Raw genomic sequence first — 23,164 nt, 5'->3', positions numbered from 1 at the left:
TAATCATTGATTCTATATTACAGAAGAGTAAGAATTATCAAGACAATTACCATTAACGAACCTTGATAATTATCAAGATGGCTACCATTCTATGGTATATTTATTAAATATACATTTTAAAACTTTGATGTAAAAATTTCTACTGTATTGATAAGATTTTTAATTCAAAATTCTTGTTTTCGAATTATTTCTACTTTCGTTCTTCAAATTTTAATTTTCAACATATTTCTGTACATGTTCCTGTACTGAAATCTGGGTTTTAACTTAAAATTATGTTATAAAATTCTGATATTTAAAAAAACATTACAAAATAAGAGTCAATATTTATTAAATTGTAATGAATTAATTTAATAAAAACACAAATAATACTTTAAAGAAGAAAAATCTTTGTTTTTTTTCTCTTTTTTGTGATGTGTAAAGGCACCGAATTTTGTTGCAAAGCATCAATTTCTTCGAAACATTCAGAGATCTTGGCACTACGTTGTGCATAGTACTTGGTAACGAAGCACCCTAGCTAGTAGGAGCCATAAAATGCTGGTTATGACACATAACGTTATTCCACTCCATCCTAGAGATGCCGACCAACCGAATGTGAACACTCGAGTGTTCAAATATTCTTGAGGAACACCATTATCAATTACAGTATTAGTGTTGAAACTTGCCGGTTTTAATCGCTTAAAATACATAAAGGCTAAAGTAAATGTTCCAAATAAAGCTGTAAAAAATTAAATTTCGTGTTTAATTTATGACTATAAAGTATTATTTATGGATAATTTTATAAAGTTACCTGCTAGGATGAACATAACTCCCGTTACCATAATAGCACTAATTTGTCTTTTGGCTAAACCGAATGTTCCCACTAAAGCACTAGATGCAAGAAGTATTAAACTTACCATAGCACACGACATGGCTAAATTTCTCATTCCTGGATTTTAAAAATTTGAATTTTTAAATAATTTTCTTTGTATTTTTTAATATAATTATACAAAAAAAAAATTACTTACGATCTAATCTTGTATTTTTAAATACCATATCTTTGGGTGCTAAATAAGAGTAACATCTGATAGGCACTTCTTCTTTTTGAAGAAATTCTTTTTCTTTGACTAGAAAGAAAAATTACATTAAAAATTTCTTACATTTAAAAAATATTTTAAAATAATTCTATTAAGGTTTAGGGCTAGATGCTAATGCATCAGAAAGACTGGAGGAAATGAATTCATAATGTCTCAATCCTCCTCGAGGGAAGAGTGGTATCATTAATTTCACAATTTTTATTGTGATGTCACTTAAATACACAAATATTAACATAAAATATGTTGATTTAGGGCAATATTTCTTGTAGGACGGCCAGATGGCTGAGTGTTAAGGTATAGGTTAACCAGGGTGCCACAAAATGGATATTGGTGAAAAAAACAACGCAACACTTGGGCGATCTGCCAAGACTGAGTACCTCTCGAAAAGACTTTCTATGAGAAACTGGCCACTATTTAGATGCTAGACACGTGAAGAAAACCTCGAAAACTCCACGCAATAAGATTCAAACCCACACCAACTATCGGTCACCAGTGGTTTTATCTATTGGCTACGCGGCCACTGGTGGGCAATACTGTTGAGAAATGTAGTGCCGAGCAGCGCCATAACAATTCTTACGTGTTTTACTAATGATACAAGTATTAAAAACGCAACAACTCTACATTGATAAAGAAGTAGGGGTGCCTCAAGAAAAACTATCAAGTTGGGAGTGGCAATATTAGAAAAAAGAATGAAAACACTGGGTTAAGGTGTCAGATTAGTGCCCTGGGAGACCAAGTAACGAGTCGACCCCCGGGAATATTTTTGGGTAGTGGTCCATTCTGGATATGTTGGGTTCCGTCCCTCATCTTCTAATTACCCTATTGTGGGTCTAATCCAATTCACGATGGGTTTCATTAAAAGGTCTTTCTTAGTCAAGAGGGTTTTCTAGTAGCTCGAGGTCGACCAGTTGAGAAAAATTATACAAAACAAGTTTACGTAAGTATACAAAATTATGAAATTTTTAAATATTTTATTAATAATTCCAGTAAATATAAATGTAAAAAACAGTATAATTTACATTTATTATAAAGAAATGACAATAATCAAATTACTCGTATTATTATTTTTTAAGACATTTCAACCAGTTGCATGTATGAATACTTTTATAAATTATTAAAATATAAATCAGCCATATCTGTATTAACAACGAGAATTTTTGCATTGATTTTTAATAATTTTATCAAGAAAAATTATAAAATTTCTTCGAAAAATATTTATAATTCAGTTAGAACTTCTATAACTATATTATGGAACAGAGTTTATTGCTAATAAACATGTTAAAGAGAGTGACGATTACACAGTAGTATGAGGTTAAGTACACAATTTTATAGAATTTATGTTCTTTTTACAGCAACGTTTTCAATCTCTTTCGTAGCAATAAAAATTTATCAATGTACAATACAGTTTACATTAAAAGAAATGTGTTTTCTAGAATATCAAGTCAAAATTTGCGTAATTTGGCAGATAATTTGGATTATTAATTAACGAAAATGTATATTTTAAGCCCTTCTTAGAAACTATAGCAATAAAATAGATTCTCTAGAAAGCATGAAACTCTCTTTAGTGTGGAGTTATTAAGCTCGTGTTGAATGTTCTACCCCATATAAACTATTATATAATAGAGTAATTCTCTAGAAAATAGCGAATAATTATATTAATGTAATAGCATCATCAACTAGGTTTATAAATTCTAACTGTTAAATCAGCTTATAGTTAAGCTTATATTCATTATTGTAATAATTAGACAACCAAATTACTGAATCTGGTTAATATCATTTACATCCATAACATTGATTATTCTGACGAAGCAGATATTTATAGATAATTATATTTATGATAAATCAAAAAACACACTAATGATGATGAATTTGCAGTATAATTTACAACGATGATGATAACAAGTAGTGAAAACTGCTTGTTATCAAACTGCTAATAATAATATACCGAATGAGAGAAGTTTCACATAACGAAAATTAAGTAAAACGTAGCTATATCCAGTATAACGTAAGTTAACAACAATAGAGGGAAAACTAGGTCTATGCACACAAAACAAACTCAATTTTTAATGCAAATAAAAAAAATTCAGCAACGAGTTACTTAACTTTCCCGACAACATTTAGTTAAGTAAATTTAGTAGTAAATTTCTCTTATAAATAACCTTAAATAAGTAATTTTGAAAATAGTTTACATTCTTGTTTACACTTTTATTTGTTATAGATTTCGGTATCGAATCGTTGTAAAAGTTCTGTGTGATTGGCGTTAAAATTAAACCATGGTGAATTATTTAACAACTATCGAGTTTACAGTAGCGCATAGACGATCAGTGTATAATTTGTTTGTATTTTTCGTGCCTTTCAGTCTTCACACGCCTATCAAGCACTTCTTTTTATTAAATTTTGGTGGTTAAAGGTCGAGGGAGTGGGGAGATATAAAAGTCCACGCGTAGGGTCGAAGTGAATGACGATTTTACTCGTTATTATCATTTATAATTTTTTATAAAACCTATCCGTACCCTCAAAATTAAGCCATTTTATAACAATTAATAATATAAGATTTTATTATTAAAAACTTTTTATAACAGATGACATCAATTTTAAATTTTATTGCCAGGAAAGTTACGCAACTCGTTGCTGAAATTTTTCCTATCAATATTTTGACATCCTAAATACGCAGCTCCCCACTTTATACGAGGACCGTCTTACTCTAATACACCAAATATGGTAGCTATCTAAAGTTAATCTGAATATTTTCGCTTCTTCCATTACTAATTCCATAAATTTTGGCCATTTCTGATTAATGTATAACTTAGATAAACGTTATTTTACTCGTGTTCTAGTTCACCATTAGTGAGTTTAATACACGCTATCGGTAAATGTTCGTCCTTTATTTTTCTTAATTTCGGTTAGTGCCTGGGCCATAACCTGTCGTGAATACTTCGTTTTTATTTCAGTTTTAGTTAGTATGTAGGCCTATGCGCGTGTGTGTCGAGAAAACTACACTTCATCTTCAAATGTAATAGTTTAATTTGATTTTTACTTAGAACGGTACAAGATTCACATCTCGGAAACACAATGAAAATAAAATGATCTTGAGCATCAATATAAGAATGCTTACTTCTAACAATAAAAAGTAGAAGTCAACATTCTACTTCTACCTTTTATTGCTAGAAGTATGCACGTCTACATAAAAGGTAGAAGTGTAACGAATATATTATATATATAGGCTATATAACCGAGACCTAGCCTATAGTTTCTTGTATAAGTAAGAGGGCACTTTTAAAGTATTGTCTTTTTCAGAATAATTTTGTACATAGACTTTTATTGCAGCATGTGAACCATTAAACTTGAGAAATCTGAGTTGATATATGTTCGAAGAACATATGTTATTAATATACCAGGTAAATGACTTTTTCGCACGATAATATTCGGAAATTAAACATCATAAAACAGCTTTTATCGTTGTAATGTATTTTTTTTTCATATAAATGATGAAAATATTATTTGAATCAAACGTGATTTAAATAGGAAGAACGTGAATCACTACCAGTAAAGTAATTCTAAATACATTAATGTTTGTACTAGAATTTCATATTGGGCTGCAATTTTTAAATTACAGGGGCAAGACACGACTAATTTGAGATGGAAAATATATAGTCTACTATTAAAAATTGCGGCCCGACATTATGACGATGTCACAATAATTTTTGATAAATGAAGATTATAAAAATGTGAAAAATGTACTAAAAAATCATTATTTTTTTTAAAAAAAATAATGATTTGTTGTTCAAATTACATTTAAAACGATAAAATAACTTTAACAGATTTCGTTATTTTATTTAAAAAATAGTTTAAAAATCTATAAATGCCGTGTGTATTATTGAAAGTATTTCTGTTTGTTCGTCGATAGAAATTAAAAGAGAAATTCTCTCTTAATAGAAATTAAGAGAGAATTTCGCTCTTAATTTCTATTCGCGACTGAAAACGATTGAACTGCATAGTGTTGTCATTTTAAAAAAAAAGCTACTAATTACACTATTGGACCTATCAAATTATTATTGTTTTTGTTATTACTTTTATGTGATTTTTGGAAGAATTCTAAACAATAAACGGGTCACCAGACTTAAGCTTTCCATATCTGGTCTCGATTTTCATGCATTCTGTTCTCGAGATTAACAAAGGACGTACGGAAGACAGTGAAAATGTATAGGTCTGTAGTCCGAAAATTTAAAGTGTGTTCAGTGTTTTTATCCAGTTGGCCACTAATGGCCATGTGTTGGCTGGTTTTAATAAATTAAATATTTTTATTTACAAAGCGACTTAATTCTGAGTTTAATCTTGACTTCAAAATTATTAATAAATGCATTGTCATTTTCTGAAAATTTTATTGTTTCAAGTAGTGTGGAGTTTAGCAGAAGTTTCTTTAACAATTTTTATGACTAATTATTTTCTTTAGAAATGTTATTGTTTTGTTGCCACTGCCTATTTAACAACAATTATTATATGTGTACACAGTCTAGACATTCTTTAATCACTTTTTGTTATTATGATGTATTCATTAAGTTCAAATGCAGTGTGTACACTGGCGAAGACACGACAAAACTGTATTTCAAAGTTTCCGGAGTTGTGCAGCCAGATTTTAATGTAACAACTAAGATTAACCCAGTTTAATCAGGAGACCATGTACTGTACACTCGCGACAATTCTCTCTCTGCTCACCAGATTGTGTGAGATGCCTTGCCACCAGACTGGTCATTCCCAGTATCGGTAATCGTAAAGAGACACATTCTTACTCATAAGATTATTATTATATTTTTTATTTATCAAGTTAAAATAGTCCATCGTAGGAACATTGTTTAAAAGTGGTTGGCAACGCGATCATTTTCATACTGGAACTCATTCTGTGCAGTTGTAGTAACATATCCTTCACCTCTACAAGGTCCAAGATGAAAACAGACAGTGTGCTCAAGCGCAGGGACGTGCCGTGCTATAATGGAGAGGCGGCCGCATCAGTCGAGGCGGCAGCATTTAAGGGGTGGCATTACGAAGACTTGTATCACACTGAGAAAATCTACCACACGGCTCTGCTCAAGCGTATATTTGTTATCCTGGAAATAATTCTGTATCCTGTGTGCGCACTGTTTTGTCTTTCAACTGTTGTTGTGCAATTGACTGATTCAGAACCGAAAAGAGAGATAACTCAAGATTAAAATAATGTATTTGAATAATGTATGCACGACGATTGTATTATGGATGACCTGATAAATCATATTTACCATCATAAACGTTTTTATAAAGAACGTTTTAAAGTTCGAACAAATAAATTTAAATTCTTTTGTGTAAATGGGGAGAGCACAAGCTCCAGTAGTTCCTTTGGATCTACCCCCTAGTCAAAGAGATAATGACAAAATAGTATTTCAACAATTTTGCGACTGTATATACATAGTTTTAACAAAATTTGTTATATCATGTGTATTATCCTTAATATATATTGATAAATTAGTTAAATACTTAAAATAGAATTTTTTATCTGCAAATAAATAATTAAAAAGTACGTAGAAAAGACTAAAATGTCTTGATTTTCGTCATATCAAATTACCGAAACGACAGTCTTCCATTTTAGGGACGGCCTTTTATAGACATGGCGAAAATGAATATACTGTATTTAATTTTTTCTACGTATTTTTTAATGTGTAAACTCGTCTACCATTTTTTAACGCAAATAAATTTAACTTTAAGAGTTAATGTACTAAATTTAAGTCAAACACGTATGTTCCCTTTTGATTACCGGTCGACTATTTTCTGTAAATGGTTTGCATGGAGAACGAAGTACAAACAACTTTCATTTCAATAAAACACTATTTTTCCCCCTAAACACGCTAATTTATCACTTAAAGTAACTTTTTTTAAAGACACACCTAAGAGCTATTTACTTATTTTTGGGTTTGTGTATATTTATAATGTTAAAAACAATGATATATTAGTTTCAGCCGCCATGTTGTGAAGATCGAACTACTCCTATAGTTCATTTCAATCACACAGGACAAACAGGGAGAATTAGAAGGCAGAAAAATGTCTTACAACAATTTCTACAAATTCCATAGATTTTCAGATTTTAGTAAAAATTTAATATAGAAAATCGCTCCGTTCCGAAGTTATTAATATTGTGCTGCAATTTCAAAAATTCTACACCTATAAATTTCTATTGTCTGTCCTTCCTTAATATCGAGAACGGTGAAATATAGATGAAATTACAGACCAGATATGCAAAACTTAGGAGTAGTTAGTCCCGATAAACTATATACAAACTTCTGGTATAGACAGAAAGTCATGTGATTTTAATTTAAATCGTTTTTCCCGAACGGAGTTACACGGATGACTGGCATGACTCTGTTGTTGCCAGGAAAAGTTTAACATACAGGGGCAAGACACGACTAATTTGAGATGGAAAATATATAGTCTACTATTAAAAATTGCGGCCCGACATTATGACGATGTCACAATAATTTTTGCTTTTTTTTTTTTAAATGAACTTTTATTCAAATAAATGTTCAACGTTAATATATTTTTAAAATTCGTCTTCTCTCCATTGATTACACCAGTTACAGCAATTGTAAGAGAAAGGCCCGTGATAAGATATATATTTCTAATTTAAATACTTGTAAATTATATAACATTGATATTTTTAATCTTAGATATATACAAAATTAATTCTTTTCTTAGCTGAAAATCAAATGCGTTGATGATAAGCAATTTAATTTGGTTAAATCAAAAATTTTTCTCATAACCAACTATAAGAAATTGTATTTAATTTGCTAGGAATTTCTTTTTCGCACATATGTTTCTTATTTAAAAATACTATTATTTTATTACATTTAATACGCAGAAGCTTTCTGTGTATAGGCTGTAACACAATTCAATGTCATTCCTGGAGAGTTGATTGACATAATAGATGAAGATAGGGATGATTACAGTTGTTACGAGTCAATTCGATCCTCATCTCCGAAAATCACGTTTATCTCTACTTATTTACAGATTATAATCAATGTGACAAGCCAACGTAACGACATTTCTGATGTATCTCCACTTCTGGTGTATTTCTGATTTAACATTACACTTTTTTTTTGTAGAATGCCTCGAAAGAGAAATTTTGTTATTTATATTATTAAAATTTATGAAAATAAAAGAGTTTAATTAAAAACTAAACTAAAACTTTAACACGTTCTTCATAATATGTAACATGTTTACATTTAAATGTTCTTATTAATTACAGTATTCATATCAATAAGAATTCTTAATAATTACATTTAAATTTAAAAATAAATTTATGTGGGATAATTAAGTTCAAGTAAACAAATTAATTATGATGTACAGGGTAAGACACTACTAAAATTAAGAGTATTGTGCCGAAAAATTGAAGCTTGGTGTTGTAACAATGTCAATAAATAATTGCTCGTTTGTTATACGAGTTTTCTACTTAATTTTTCTAAATATAATTTCATTATACATGATCTTAACCACCTAAATTCTATAATAATTGTGTGAAACTTGTTACTGATATCAATTTAAACAATAAAAATAATCGAATTATGAATATTTACTGTCTTATACATCTAAAATTGTATACTTAAAAACATGTTTAATGTTATATATCACGTTAATGTTTTGTAATATGTATATAGGCTAATGTAAAATAAAAATTTCTTTAAAAAATATATATAAACATTAGTTTAAAACGTTTAATTAAATAAATATAAATAGCATCAGATTAATAAGTTAATGAGAAACGAGCCATTATTTATTATATATTGCCACAATGCCTGGCTGCAATTTTTAATCATATTTATAATTTATTTAATTTAAAATATAGGCCTTGATTCTAGTAGTGTCTTATTCCTGTACGTCATACCTTTCCTGTTAACAATAGAATCGTGCCCATCATCTATCTAACACAGTTTAGGAAAACCTTTTTCAATTAAAATAATGTGACTTTCTGTGAAAACCGGATGCTTCTATATAGTTAATGGGTGCCTCCTGCCGCCAAACTTTCCACATCTCATAGGCAGTTTTATCTATCTAACTCCGTTCTCGAGATTAAGAAAGGACAGACAATGGGAATTTAACAACAAATTGCTGTTAAAAACGTTTCTTGTACCTACTTCTATTCAATTGTATTGTGAAAAGAAATGTTAATTTTTAGCAAAATCTTTAGAGTAAGTTTGACTTCTCTATCGTTTCATAGAAAATTAAGTTTGATTTTGTCTGTTTCATTAAACTATTCGTAAATAATAATCACCCGTAAATAAACTATGGGATGATTTTTCACTGTTTAAATTATAAAATCATTTTTCATTAATATAATACATATTATATTTCATAATATAATTTTATATACGCGTATGTAACAGTTTTCTACGAATTTATTGATTCGCCCATGTAACAAGTTTGGACTTTTGGAATACATTAATTACAGTAGTATTTGTAGAAGTTATAGGCCTGTAATTCATATAATCTATATATTTCATTAGTTATATAGACATTTTCATTTAAAATCATAACGGCCGTATCAAAATTATGTTTGTTAGANCCTGGAGAGTTGGATCCTCATCTCCGAAAATCACGTTTATCTCTACTTATTTACAGATTATAATCAATGTGACAAGCCAACGTAACGACATTTCTGATGTATCTCCACTTCTGGTGTATTTCTGATTTAACATTACACTTTTTTTTTGTAGAATGCCTCGAAAGAGAAATTTTGTTATTTATATTATTAAAATTTATGAAAATAAAAGAGTTTAATTAAAAACTAAACTAAAACTTTAACACGTTCTTCATAATATGTAACATGTTTACATTTAAATGTTCTTATTAATTACAGTATTCATATCAATAAGAATTCTTAATAATTACATTTAAATTTAAAAATAAATTTATGTGGGATAATTAAGTTCAAGTAAACAAATTAATTATGATGTACAGGGTAAGACACTACTAAAATTAAGAGTATTGTGCCGAAAAATTGAAGCTTGGTGTTGTAACAATGTCAATAAATAATTGCTCGTTTGTTATACGAGTTTTCTACTTAATTTTTCTAAATATAATTTCATTATACATGATCTTAACCACCTAAATTCTATAATAATTGTGTGAAACTTGTTACTGATATCAATTTAAACAATAAAAATAATCGAATTATGAATATTTACTGTCTTATACATCTAAAATTGTATACTTAAAAACATGTTTAATGTTATATATCACGTTAATGTTTTGTAATATGTATATAGGCTAATGTAAAATAAAAATTTCTTTAAAAAATATATATAAACATTAGTTTAAAACGTTTAATTAAATAAATATAAATAGCATCAGATTAATAAGTTAATGAGAAACGAGCCATTATTTATTATATATTGCCACAATGCCTGGCTGCAATTTTTAATCATATTTATAATTTATTTAATTTAAAATATAGGCCTTGATTCTAGTAGTGTCTTATTCCTGTACGTCATACCTTTCCTGTTAACAATAGAATCGTGCCCATCATCTATCTAACACAGTTTAGGAAAACCTTTTTCAATTAAAATAATGTGACTTTCTGTGAAAACCGGATGCTTCTATATAGTTAATGGGTGCCTCCTGCCGCCAAACTTTCCACATCTCATAGGCAGTTTTATCTATCTAACTCCGTTCTCGAGATTAAGAAAGGACAGACAATGGGAATTTAACAACAAATTGCTGTTAAAAACGTTTCTTGTACCTACTTCTATTCAATTGTATTGTGAAAAGAAATGTTAATTTTTAGCAAAATCTTTAGAGTAAGTTTGACTTCTCTATCGTTTCATAGAAAATTAAGTTTGATTTTGTCTGTTTCATTAAACTATTCGTAAATAATAATCACCCGTAAATAAACTATGGGATGATTTTTCACTGTTTAAATTATAAAATCATTTTTCATTAATATAATACATATTATATTTCATAATATAATTTTATATACGCGTATGTAACAGTTTTCTACGAATTTATTGATTCGCCCATGTAACAAGTTTGGACTTTTGGAATACATTAATTACAGTAGTATTTGTAGAAGTTATAGGCCTGTAATTCATATAATCTATATATTTCATTAGTTATATAGACATTTTCATTTAAAATCATAACGGCCGTATCAAAATTATGTTTGTTAGATTTACAATAACAACAAAAATTTTTATTAATATTTACTGTATATAAATTATTTATTTAATAATATATTTTAAATATCTTAATTACATTTAACAGACATGAAAAATTCAGAAACTTTAAATTTTTCTCATCACGAAAACTCATTTGTCTTACAGTTTTCAATATTAATAGTTTGTCAAATTAAAGCACGCAAATTCCATACTTTAATACTTTATTTACTGGACTATTATTATTTTATTTATAGACTATTATTTTATATGCTAAAAATTACATAAATTGAACTGTAACATTAATAATTTAATTATTATTTATGTTATATATATAATTAATATTTAAAATAATTTAAAATTGTTAAGTATAATTTATTTTTATTATATAATGATATCAGAGGAACAATTCTCATATTTATTTTCGTCATAATACAGCAAGTCCTCTGATGGCGCAGCTCGGCCTATGTGGCCTTTGAGCCATAAAACACCAACAAAGCAACCAGCAAGTCCTCAACGTTGTCAATAGGTTCTTGGAAACGCCGCCTTAACCGGGCGCAGATTCAGGGGAGCAATGGGGGCGATCGTCCCCCCAAGCTTCCAATATTCCAATAACCCGAAAAACTCAGCGTTCAGACATTAAAAATTAAAACTGTCAAACCCATCTATGGCTCGCTTGTATTGGATGGATTGGGATTATATTGTACCCAGCGTGCTGCGCCTTGAGTTTTTCATTATTCAATACAAATAAATAAATCAGAAACACCGGAAGCAGATAAAAAACGACCTTTCTTATCGACCCCGTGACAGACGTCTGGATCCGCGGCTGGCCTTAACCGAAACGATGTATTATATTATAGGCCAGGGGTTCACGCGTGCCCAAATTGGCACGTCCGAGACGTGATCTGGCACATAACATATACGATTCGGTTTATCATCTGTTTTTTTCAATNTCAGTAAACATCGAAAATTTTTATAAATCTTATGTGAGCCCTGAGAAATTTCCGCTTTTGACGAAAAATGCAAAGCAAATGATGTCTCTGTTCGGAAGTACGTATGTTTGCGAACAATTATTTTCAACCATGAAATTAATCAAAAATGACCACCGATCAAGACTGAGTGATGCACGATTAGAAAGCTGCGTACGTGTAGCTACCTCATCAATTCCGGCTGATATTGATCAGCTTGTATCGAAAAAAAATGCCAAATTTCTCATTAAAAATTTCAAGTAAATTCGTTTTTCTGTTCTTTTCTTGTTTGTTTTTATTTTGCATTAAAATTTGTACATGAAATCTTCACTTTTTTTAAATTTTATATTTTTTTATACTAATGTTTATTATAAATAAAGTTTTGTAAATTATTAATAAGTGTTACTTTATGTGCGGCCCGCCAAAAAATTTTAAAATTTAAATTGGCCCGTTGATTAAAAAGGTTGCTCACCTCCGTTCTAGAGGATATGCATTTCGGACAACATGTCCCTCATCTCTGTTCTCTTTATTTTACATTAAGTATGCTTATCACATGGCACACGGACTCAAAAAGGTTCGCCAACCCTGCCAAAGACTAATAAAGAAGATATAATTTGGTTACTATTATTTTAATCGGATCGTGTTTGCAACCTCCAGCATTTATTTCCCACTTCATAAAATCAATTTTACTGTTTATAAAGAAAATTCAGCAAAGATTACTATAAATGATTACGAATGTACAGTACTTATATCTTTCCTCAACGACGTTAAGCGAGGCCTTACTGTAATGGAATTTAGAAATCTTTTAATGTATTTTTTAAATATTTATTAGTTAAAATTTTCAGATTACAAGCCGTTACACAAGAAATTTTATAGCTATTTTAGTATTTAAAAGTGTTTAAAGTCCTAAATATCCATTTAACTTTGGCACTTCAAAACATTACAGGTACTTGATATAAATAATTGGAATTTTTCCAGTTTGTTTCTAATTTAAACATATTTTCAGGCGGATATAATGTAATATTTAAATTTTCATATTAAATCTATAATTTTAAAATAATCTACAGGCAATATTCGATTAGACATTAATATAAAATGAGTTTAAAACATTGCAATTTTAATATATTACTGTAATTTTAAAATTTAAGTAGACAAATAAATGACTTTTTCTTTTAAAAAAATGATAGATGCTGAACTATCTGCAGACATTTGACTCTTTGTTTTAAAGCGAACTTATCTAAAAAACGAAAATAAATGACAATTTCTTACAATGAGGGATAACTCAATCATTTCTTTCATTTATGAATTTCATAATTTTAAAATTCGTACAATAAATCATCGGAATAACTATAATATAATCTCTTAAATAAGATTAATTTATCAGGATTTTGCTAATTATCTATTAAGTAAATTCATTTAAAAACACTGAAAATAATGTTTTAAAAATTAAATATGTTAAATGATATCATTTTATGCTTTAATATATTAAAGAATAGTTATAATTAAGAACGCAATTTTAAAGAAAGAAGGATTTTAAATTGAAATTTGAAATAAATATGTATGAAATTTGGTATGCAAATGTACCATACTGCATTAGAAAAATTTCAGAAAATTCGTGTAAAATTCTGTAGAACGATATTTTTTAAATAAATTTTTTGAATAAGATACCATTTTATATATTTAAACTTATATTTTTCTTAATTTTTTTCGTATTATTTCGGTTTTATTTAATGTCACAAAATTTGATGTAACTACAGTACTTTAGCGCTGTTACTCGTTATTTTCATTAACTTTTTATGAATCATTATAAATCATATATTTTCATTTGCATTAAAATATAATCTATCGTTATATTATAAACATAAAATGTGATTAATTATTATATAAATAAAATTACGATCCGCATTATAAACGAACAAAATTTTCTTATAGCGGTAGAAGAAGAATAGCCAAAATTCAATTATAAAATTTTAACAAATTAAGCGATAAAAAAAGGAACTTATCTTTAAAAGTTAGTTAAACTTTTAAAGATTATGAAAACAATCAATCCTTTCTTTTAAAATTAAGTATGTACGATTAAAACGGGGACATTCGAAAATTAACAGCTTCGATTTTTACTTGTAAGCTGCTCTGAAATGTACTTCAAAAAGTCCTGCAAACAATAAACGAACGTGTTTTCCCATCATCTCCCCTAACGAGAAAACCAATCCAAGGTAACCAATTCAACGTGCAGGTCGAAGTTGGTTCTCTGCATTTGGGGTTTTTTAAAATTTTACATTAAAGATAAAGAGAAAAACAAACCAAAAGCACAGAAGTTATTTTAACTTTTAAAATTTAAATTGGCCCGTTGATTAAAAAGGTTGCTCACCTCCGTTCTAGAGGATATGCATTTCGGACAACATGTCCCTCATCTCTGTTCTCTTTATTTTACATTAAGTATGCTTATCACATGGCACACGGACTCAAAAAGGTTCGCCAACCCTGCCAAAGACTAATAAAGAAGATATAATTTGGTTACTATTATTTTAATCGGATCGTGTTTGCAACCTCCAGCATTTATTTCCCACTTCATAAAATCAATTTTACTGTTTATAAAGAAAATTCAGCAAAGATTACTATAAATGATTACGAATGTACAGTACTTATATCTTTCCTCAACGACGTTAAGCGAGGCCTTACTGTAATGGAATTTAGAAATCTTTTAATGTATTTTTTAAATATTTATTAGTTAAAATTTTCAGATTACAAGCCGTTACACAAGAAATTTTATAGCTATTTTAGTATTTAAAAGTGTTTAAAGTCCTAAATATCCATTTAACTTTGGCACTTCAAAACATTACAGGTACTTGATATAAATAATTGGAATTTTTCCAGTTTGTTTCTAATTTAAACATATTTTCAGGCGGATATAATGTAATATTTAAATTTTCATATTAAATCTATAATTTTAAAATAATCTACAGGCAATATTCGATTAGACATTAATATAAAATGAGTTTAAAACATTGCAATTTTAATATATTACTGTAATTTTAAAATTTAAGTAGACAAATAAATGACTTTTTCTTTTAAAAAAATGATAGATGCTGAACTATCTGCAGACATTTGACTCTTTGTTTTAAAGCGAACTTATCTAAAAAACGAAAATAAATGACAATTTCTTACAATGAGGGATAACTCAATCATTTCTTTCATTTATGAATTTCATAATTTTAAAATTCGTACAATAAATCATCGGAATAACTATAATATAATCTCTTAAATAAGATTAATTTATCAGGATTTTGCTAATTATCTATTAAGTAAATTCATTTAAAAACACTGAAAATAATGTTTTAAAAATTAAATATGTTAAATGATATCATTTTATGCTTTAATATATTAAAGAATAGTTATAATTAAGAACGCCATTTTAAAGAAAGAAGGATTTTAAATTGAAATTTGAAATAAATATGTATGAAATTTGGTATGCAAATGTACCATACTGCATTAGAAAAATTTCAGAAAATTCGTGTAAAATTCTGTAGAACGATATTTTTTAAATAAATTTTTTGAATAAGATACCATTTTATATATTTAAACTTATATTTTTCTTAATTTTTTTCGTATTATTTCGGTTTTATTTAATGTCACAAAATTTGATGTAACTACAGTACTTTAGCGCTGTTACTCGTTATTTTCATTAACTTTTTATGAATCATTATAAATCATATATTTTCATTTGCATTAAAATATAATCTATCGTTATATTATAAACATAAAATGTGATTAATTATTATATAAATAAAATTACGATCCGCATTATAAACGAACAAAATTTTCTTATAGCGGTAGAAGAAGAATAGCCAAAATTCAATTATAAAATTTTAACAAATTAAGCGATAAAAAAAGGAACTTATCTTTAAAAGCTAGTTAAACTTTTAAAGATTATGAAAACAATCAATCCTTTCTTTTAAAATTAAGTATGTACGATTAAAACGGGGACATTCGAAAATTAACAGCTTCGATTTTTACTTGTAAGCTGCTCTGAAATGTACTTCAAAAAGTCCTGCAAACAATAAACGAACGTGTTTTCCCATCATCTCCCCTAACGAGAAAACCAATCCAAGGTAACCAATTCAACGTGCAGGTCGAAGTTGGTTCTCTGCATTTGNAAAATTTTATTATAAGCAATGAGATATAGTTATTAAATCAGATTTATATCTATTCGTAGATATTCATCTATGGATAGATATGAATCGTGTGACATGGCAAAGAGCATTATTGCTACGAAAAGCTATGAAATAGTAAATAATTATATAAAAAATTAGTTATTTATTAAATTATTTTTAATGTTTAAACATCTTATTTTTATCTTTAAAAATTTATATAGAGACTATTATAATGACTTTTTCAATGCACAGACTTAAAGAAAGAAAAATGGAAATAACAAGAAAATCAAACTGATGACTGCATTAAGTAAAAATTATTATTATAAATAACAATAATTTGTTTAATTTTAATAAAAGCTTTGATTAATTATCATATAAATTTTTTAGCAAGTCGAAATTATCGATACGTTTGACACCGAAATGCCAAATAAAGTGGAATTTCTATGTCGATCATTCGATATTTTTTACATTACTAATTTTTCCATTTAAACAGAAAATAATGGAGGCATTTTTTTAGGTTATCAAAAATTTATCCAAAAAATATTTTTACTGATTAAGAAAAATTGATCTTTAAACTCCACATGATCCACTTATGTTTGACCTACATTCCTCATTTTATTCAATAAAAGGTGAATATTAAGTAAATACAATAGATTTGGAGATGGTAGAAAAGATAAATTTAAGTAAAATTTAGATAGACTTTTGCCAAATAAATAAAATAAAAATTTTTACAAACTTTTTTATAACAAATAGTTTTTAAGTATAATTATACTTAATCATACTTAACAACTATTTGTAACTAATATCATACTTTATTAAACTAATCATAAGAAAAGGTTTGATTTACATGTTAGTGAGATATGGCAACGTAACATTTGGGAGATCTGCCAAGAAAAAAGTATATGAGGATGTTTCCCAAGAGGATTTTCTACGGGAAACTGCCCTACTTAGTAAGACACGTGAAGAAAACCCGGGAAATTGCGAGTGGCCAACACGTTGGTAAAGCGCGATCCCGCCACTAACTATCCGTATTCATTGGTTTCATCTACTCGGCCACTGGTGGGCAATTATGAAAAATGACAACGTAGAATATTTATTACATTTCAGCACTATTTCTGAATAGTAAACTTAGCAGAGAATAATAGACTTGTGATATTCCTGTCTACTGTTTACATCTCCCAAGTTTACTTTCAAAAGATTGACAATCTATGAATGAATATGTAGGCGTAACAATCGATGCTACTAAAAAATGTATGCAATTTATTATAATTGGCACCTGAGGATTTTTGCTATGCTCATTAAATCTGATAATATGTCCTTTTTTTTTCAAAATGCGTTACATATTGAGAGATGTAATAACAGTATAAAGCAGTTGTTAAGCAATTTTGGCGACCATTCTCTCGTATCGTATCATGTTTATTTGATTTCTGAATAATTTTATTTTTTATAAAGCGATTTGATCAAAGTTTTTGTTGTGATAAATTTTACAATTTATGACATCATGAATACATTCATCTATTGGTACCAATAACTTTATAAATAGTAGAGATATCGGGAGCTGCCAGAACTAAATACAACAAGGTTTTTAACATAATTAAATATATACACATTTGTCCAGGTGATTCGGGAGGTGGTGGGGAAGGTAATCACTAATCCTGTCAGATTTTTCATTGCAAACACAGAAAACACGGACTTTCATTATAAGTTATAGTTTTTAATATTCATATTTTCCTTATAAAATGAGCGAGACGTTTAAAATTAATGATATAACTTCAGTTTTCAGGTTAGCTTAAAGAAATAAAGCGTGGTGGAGGTAAAGCTTTCTTTAATAATTATAAAATATAATTAATACTGTTAATTTTATTACACGAATTATAAATTGCTCTCGAGGTTTGTTGTTGAGTCTCNAATGATTAAAAATTAAGAATTTAAATAAATATTTTATTTAAAATGCAGTAATTTATCAATTGAAGTATTAAATAAATTTTAAAACTTGATTTTTATAATTTTTTATGGAATAATTTTCCTAGTTTATTAGGTGATGTGTAGAGTTACTATTAAAGTTTTCTTGGCACTATACTGAAAGTAATGAATTTTAAACTAGCTCGAAAAGTCCAATTTTTGAATGTAAATATTTAAAAACTTCAATTCTTGAAATTTAAAACATTTTTTTTCGCCTTTAATATAATTCAGTTAGAAATTTATTTTTTATTTATCACATTCTCAATATTCTAGCTCCTGTGTAAAACATAATGTAATTATCAAAACACTTTACTATTGTTTGTTTGTTGTTGGATCTGGTCCTGTAATCATTTTTCGACTTTCATTTCTTTATAACCTCGCTAATCCGAACAGTCCATTAATTCTAACCATTCCCTTGCAGCAATTAACTCGGATTAGCTAAAGACAAATTATATATAGATGCTATTTATGGTGTGTCATCTCCACCTTAGCAGTTTACCATTCTGACCAATATTATGCGCAGTTTTTAACCCGGAAAACCCCACTCCAACTACCAGTATTCGATGGTTTTATGCACTAGACCACTGGTATACTCGTGGTTATCCGGTTATCTATAAAATACAATAAGAACGATCACTTTATACAATGTATTTCTTTAGTGATGTTACTTCTGAGTTAACGGTTCCCATATATTTATTATACAGTACTTATTTATTCGTTAACCGTCTGGTAACGAGTGATGAATACTGACAACAGCATACCGAATTATTATAACTTGGTATTCGTTACCCGAACATTGTTTATTCAGTAAAAAGAATTTCATTGAAAATTCTTATTATACATTAATTTATTTATGTATTATATAATTCATTATCGTTTTTATCGTTTAATCCTGCTTATACATTACTAATTGAATTACAGATTTTCTATTTCTCTTTTACTAACTCTATGATTAAATCAATATATTAATACTGGATATTGTATTTAATATTTCATCGAATAGAAACTAAAACAATGGAACTTTTGAATACAGTATGAGCTATAACAGGACTTATACTATATTTGTGGTAACCTGTCAAATTTTGATCTCTCCTCCGAATTTTTGCACTTTTGACACTTCGGAAGTAACAGATACAAGCAAAACTGAATAAAATATAAGAATAGAAATGTAATTTTTTTGTATTTTTTAAGAAAATTTAATAATAAAAACTATACTATAACTTAAATTTTTACTTTAAGCATAAAATAGAAAATTTAATTGTTTAATTTATTTGTATTATNTGGTCTTAGTTCTTAGTCAATGCTTTCTGTGGAGTAAACAAGTTAATAACACATTCCCATTCTAAAAGCTAAATTTCCAATATAAATATTTAATTTTAATGGAAAATTTTAGAAATTATTCTTTAAAATTATAAATTTCAACTCTTTTATTATACGTAATTTAAAATAAAATATTTTTTCTGAAACAGCACTTTTAAATAGAAAATTCGTTGATGTTTTCAAATATATTTTGGCATGAAAATCCTGTTTATTAAAGAATTTTTAAAATTAAATTTAAGAAATAACAAGTGTTAATTCAAATTTCGCGTCAAAAACTCAAATCGAAGTTTAATTTCGTAGTAAATTTTATAAATTTCTATTTTTACAACCATAAAAGCATCACAGGAATGGAGATTTTAATGAATTGAAATGACCACCTCCCCAGGATTCTTAAAGTTTTTTACCAGGGGATTTTGAAACGTCCAAAAATGAAAAAATTAGATTTGTTTTTCTGTAGGTGTTTGGAGAAAATACGATTTTGCTCACTCACTTTCAATCGTAATAACTCCCCTGCATTTTATCAAAATTTTCTGAAATTTTACATGATGGTTTCATTATTAAGGAGGAATGGTTCATGGAATTTTCAGGCAAATCGTATCATTGTTTCGGGAGATATGGCCCCAACCACTCAATATCTCCCGAACAGATCTGAAGATTTATAAAGGTAATAGCAGGAATTATCAGGGAAGAAAACAAATAAGGATTGCCTGCAAAGTCCAGCAACGACGTTGCCAGCTTTTTAATAAATGGATCAACAGGATGGAATTTTTTTTTTTTTTTTTAATTACAATTTACAAAAGTATTTTTATTTACAATTCAATTCAATTTATATTTAACAAAAGAAATAATTAATTAAAAAGATATAGAAAAATTATATAAATAAATATAAAAGTTAAATTACTTTATATTATTTTTATATAAGGAAAATAATATATTAAATTTTAATTCTCTTATGTAAATTTTATTTCAGAAAACTACTAAAATGGCAGACCACATGCCAACTAGTTTATAGGAATAATACGAGTATAATAGATAATTGCCTGTAATAACTTTTGGCATTTTAAAAAGTATTACACAGAAAAATATACTTCCTATCGTTAACAAAGAAGAGTTTCTTTTTTTATATACGTTACATAAATATTTAAATTGTTTGTGTAATAAATTTATTTCTTCTTATATTAAATTTCTGAATTAACTTAAATTAAATAAATCATAAATAATTTAACTTTCTTATAAAGTCTATTATGTTAATATAAATTGCACAGAAAAGTATGTACAGTACATACATTATTTCTTTTATAACATAAAAATGTATTTTTTTTACTGTTAAAAATTTATATAATTAGAGTTTAAATTATTTTAATTAAAAATTTGAATTATACACAGTTATGTACTTAAAATTATTTGAATGAATTGCATGACTTTAATATTTCATCAGTAGAGTAGCAAATCAATTATTCTTTCTGGGATATGAAAGATAAGATCGGGGATAAAACAAAAGAAAGAATATCATTACTATTATTATTTTTGCCATTATGCTATTGAAAAGTTGCTCAACATTAATTACAAAAAAAAAACGTTTTTATATTATTGAAATTAAAAGCATGTTGAAAGTAACAATCAGTTTAATAACTTATCCTTATACAAATGTTATTATATATACATAGTTTTTTCTTTTGTTCATAAGCTAATTCAAATGTTAATATTGTATATAGCAAGTAAGAATTTGTATAAGTTTTTCTTGATTATAATTTTTCTCTATTAAAATTAAACTAAACCATTATAACATGGATATTTTTGTTTATAAGTATCTTTTATTCTCAGCCTATAAACTTTTATGCTCATCATATACATATATCTGATGAGCACAGAAACACACACAGATGAGCACATACACAAATCCTAGGTATGCATATATACAAACCTAGGATTTTGAAAGGGTGAGATGGGCTCAACTTTTCACAAATGTATCACTCACCTCTCCCAAAAACCATAAAAATTAATAAAAGACAATTTTTTAAATCATTTATCAAAAAAAATTCAATTATATCAATTTTCCTGAAGTGTGTTTTACGTAAAAGATTAAAATTTTCGGATTCTTATTCAGGATTCAGGGTCAACTTCTGTCAGATTTATTTGCGTATATCTAGCCTACATGTATTAAGTGATCCACACATATATATATACAATATATATGCTGAATATACAAGGAACACTGGACATAGTAAATACTCAAAAAACCAAGCTAAATGACTCATTATTTGTGTAACAGCAAGGACAAGGACCGACCAATTATAGGATATCACAGTCACTGTACAGTACATATATATGTACTTTATACCTTTTAGACTTCATAAATATAACTCTACCTGATTAAAAACATTTGTAAATATTTACTAAAATATATTTCATTATAAATCTTACTTTTCAGAACTAACTTTTAGAATTTTTACAAACATTTTTAATAATTAATTTATAAAGCAAACACTTAAAGAAACTTTTAAAATTTTAAAATATTTATATAATTTTATTTAAATTAATCGTATTCATATTTTAAATAATAGACTAAAATTACCTTTTTAATATTTTAAAGACATTTTCAATAAATTAATGCTCAAACATATAATTACACAATTGTAAAATATATATTAAACTTTATTAATTATAATTTAAAGTTTCGTATCCAGAGTCGGGTTTAAAGTATTTTAAAATGATTAAAAATTAAGAATTTAAATAAATATTTTATTTAAAATGCAGTAATTTATCAATTGAAGTATTAAATAAATTTTAAAACTTGATTTTTATAATTTTTTATGGAATAATTTTCCTAGTTTATTAGGTGATGTGTAGAGTTACTATTAAAGTTTTCTTGGCACTATACTGAAAGTAATGAATTTTAAACTAGCTCGAAAAGTCCAATTTTTGAATGTAAATATTTAAAAACTTCAATTCTTGAAATTTAAAACATTTTTTTTCGCCTTTAATATAATTCAGTTAGAAATTTATTTTTTATTTATCACATTCTCAATATTCTAGCTCCTGTGTAAAACATAATGTAATTATCAAAACACTTTACTATTGTTTTTGAATAAAATATTAATTTATTTTCTTATATAAAATATTAATTTTATTATTAAATTCTATTAGCAATAAATAAATAAATAATCTATTATATTTTTATATCTTTGAAACGTAAATATATCTTATGTCAAAAAATCTTACTTAATTTAATTGTGCTGAATTCGAAATTTTGAGCATGAGGTTATTCTGTTATTTTTAAATTTGANCGATGCAATTGCAAAATTTGTAAATTTATTTACAATTTAGAAAGAAAATCTTGAAATTTGCTACTTTAGTTAGCATCAAGAATTTCTTTCATTAAATTCACAAATTTAGGAATTAGGGAAAGTATAGCAATCAATTTCAAAAATGACCCCTCCCCAAGATTTTGACATTTTAGACTCAGGGACATTGAATCGTCGATAAATGCAAGAATTGTTGGGGGTTTCTGTATT

General features: G+C 27.2%; 1 protein-coding gene across 1 annotated transcript in view; it reads right to left on the bottom strand.

Moving 5' to 3' along the window:
* Positions 1–322: 322 nt before the first annotated feature.
* Positions 323–23,164, bottom strand: part of LOC111633656 — a 49,975-nt gene continuing 27,133 nt past the window's right edge. Inside the window, exons 2-4 of the mRNA XM_023378263.1 lie at positions 1,005–1,103; positions 788–925; positions 323–715 (exon numbers count right to left, since the gene is read on the bottom strand). Of these exons, the coding sequence (XP_023234031.1) occupies positions 477–715; positions 788–925; positions 1,005–1,103 (476 nt within the window). The 3' untranslated portion in view covers positions 323–476. The remainder of the gene's footprint in view (positions 716–787; positions 926–1,004; positions 1,104–23,164) is intronic.

Source organism: Centruroides sculpturatus, unplaced genomic scaffold (genome assembly GCF_000671375.1).
Source record: "Centruroides sculpturatus isolate CEXI.00-Female unplaced genomic scaffold, Cexi_2.0 scaffold729, whole genome shotgun sequence".
Taxonomy (NCBI): domain Eukaryota; kingdom Metazoa; phylum Arthropoda; class Arachnida; order Scorpiones; family Buthidae; genus Centruroides; species Centruroides sculpturatus.
This window is presented reverse-complemented; position numbering and strand designations above follow the sequence as displayed.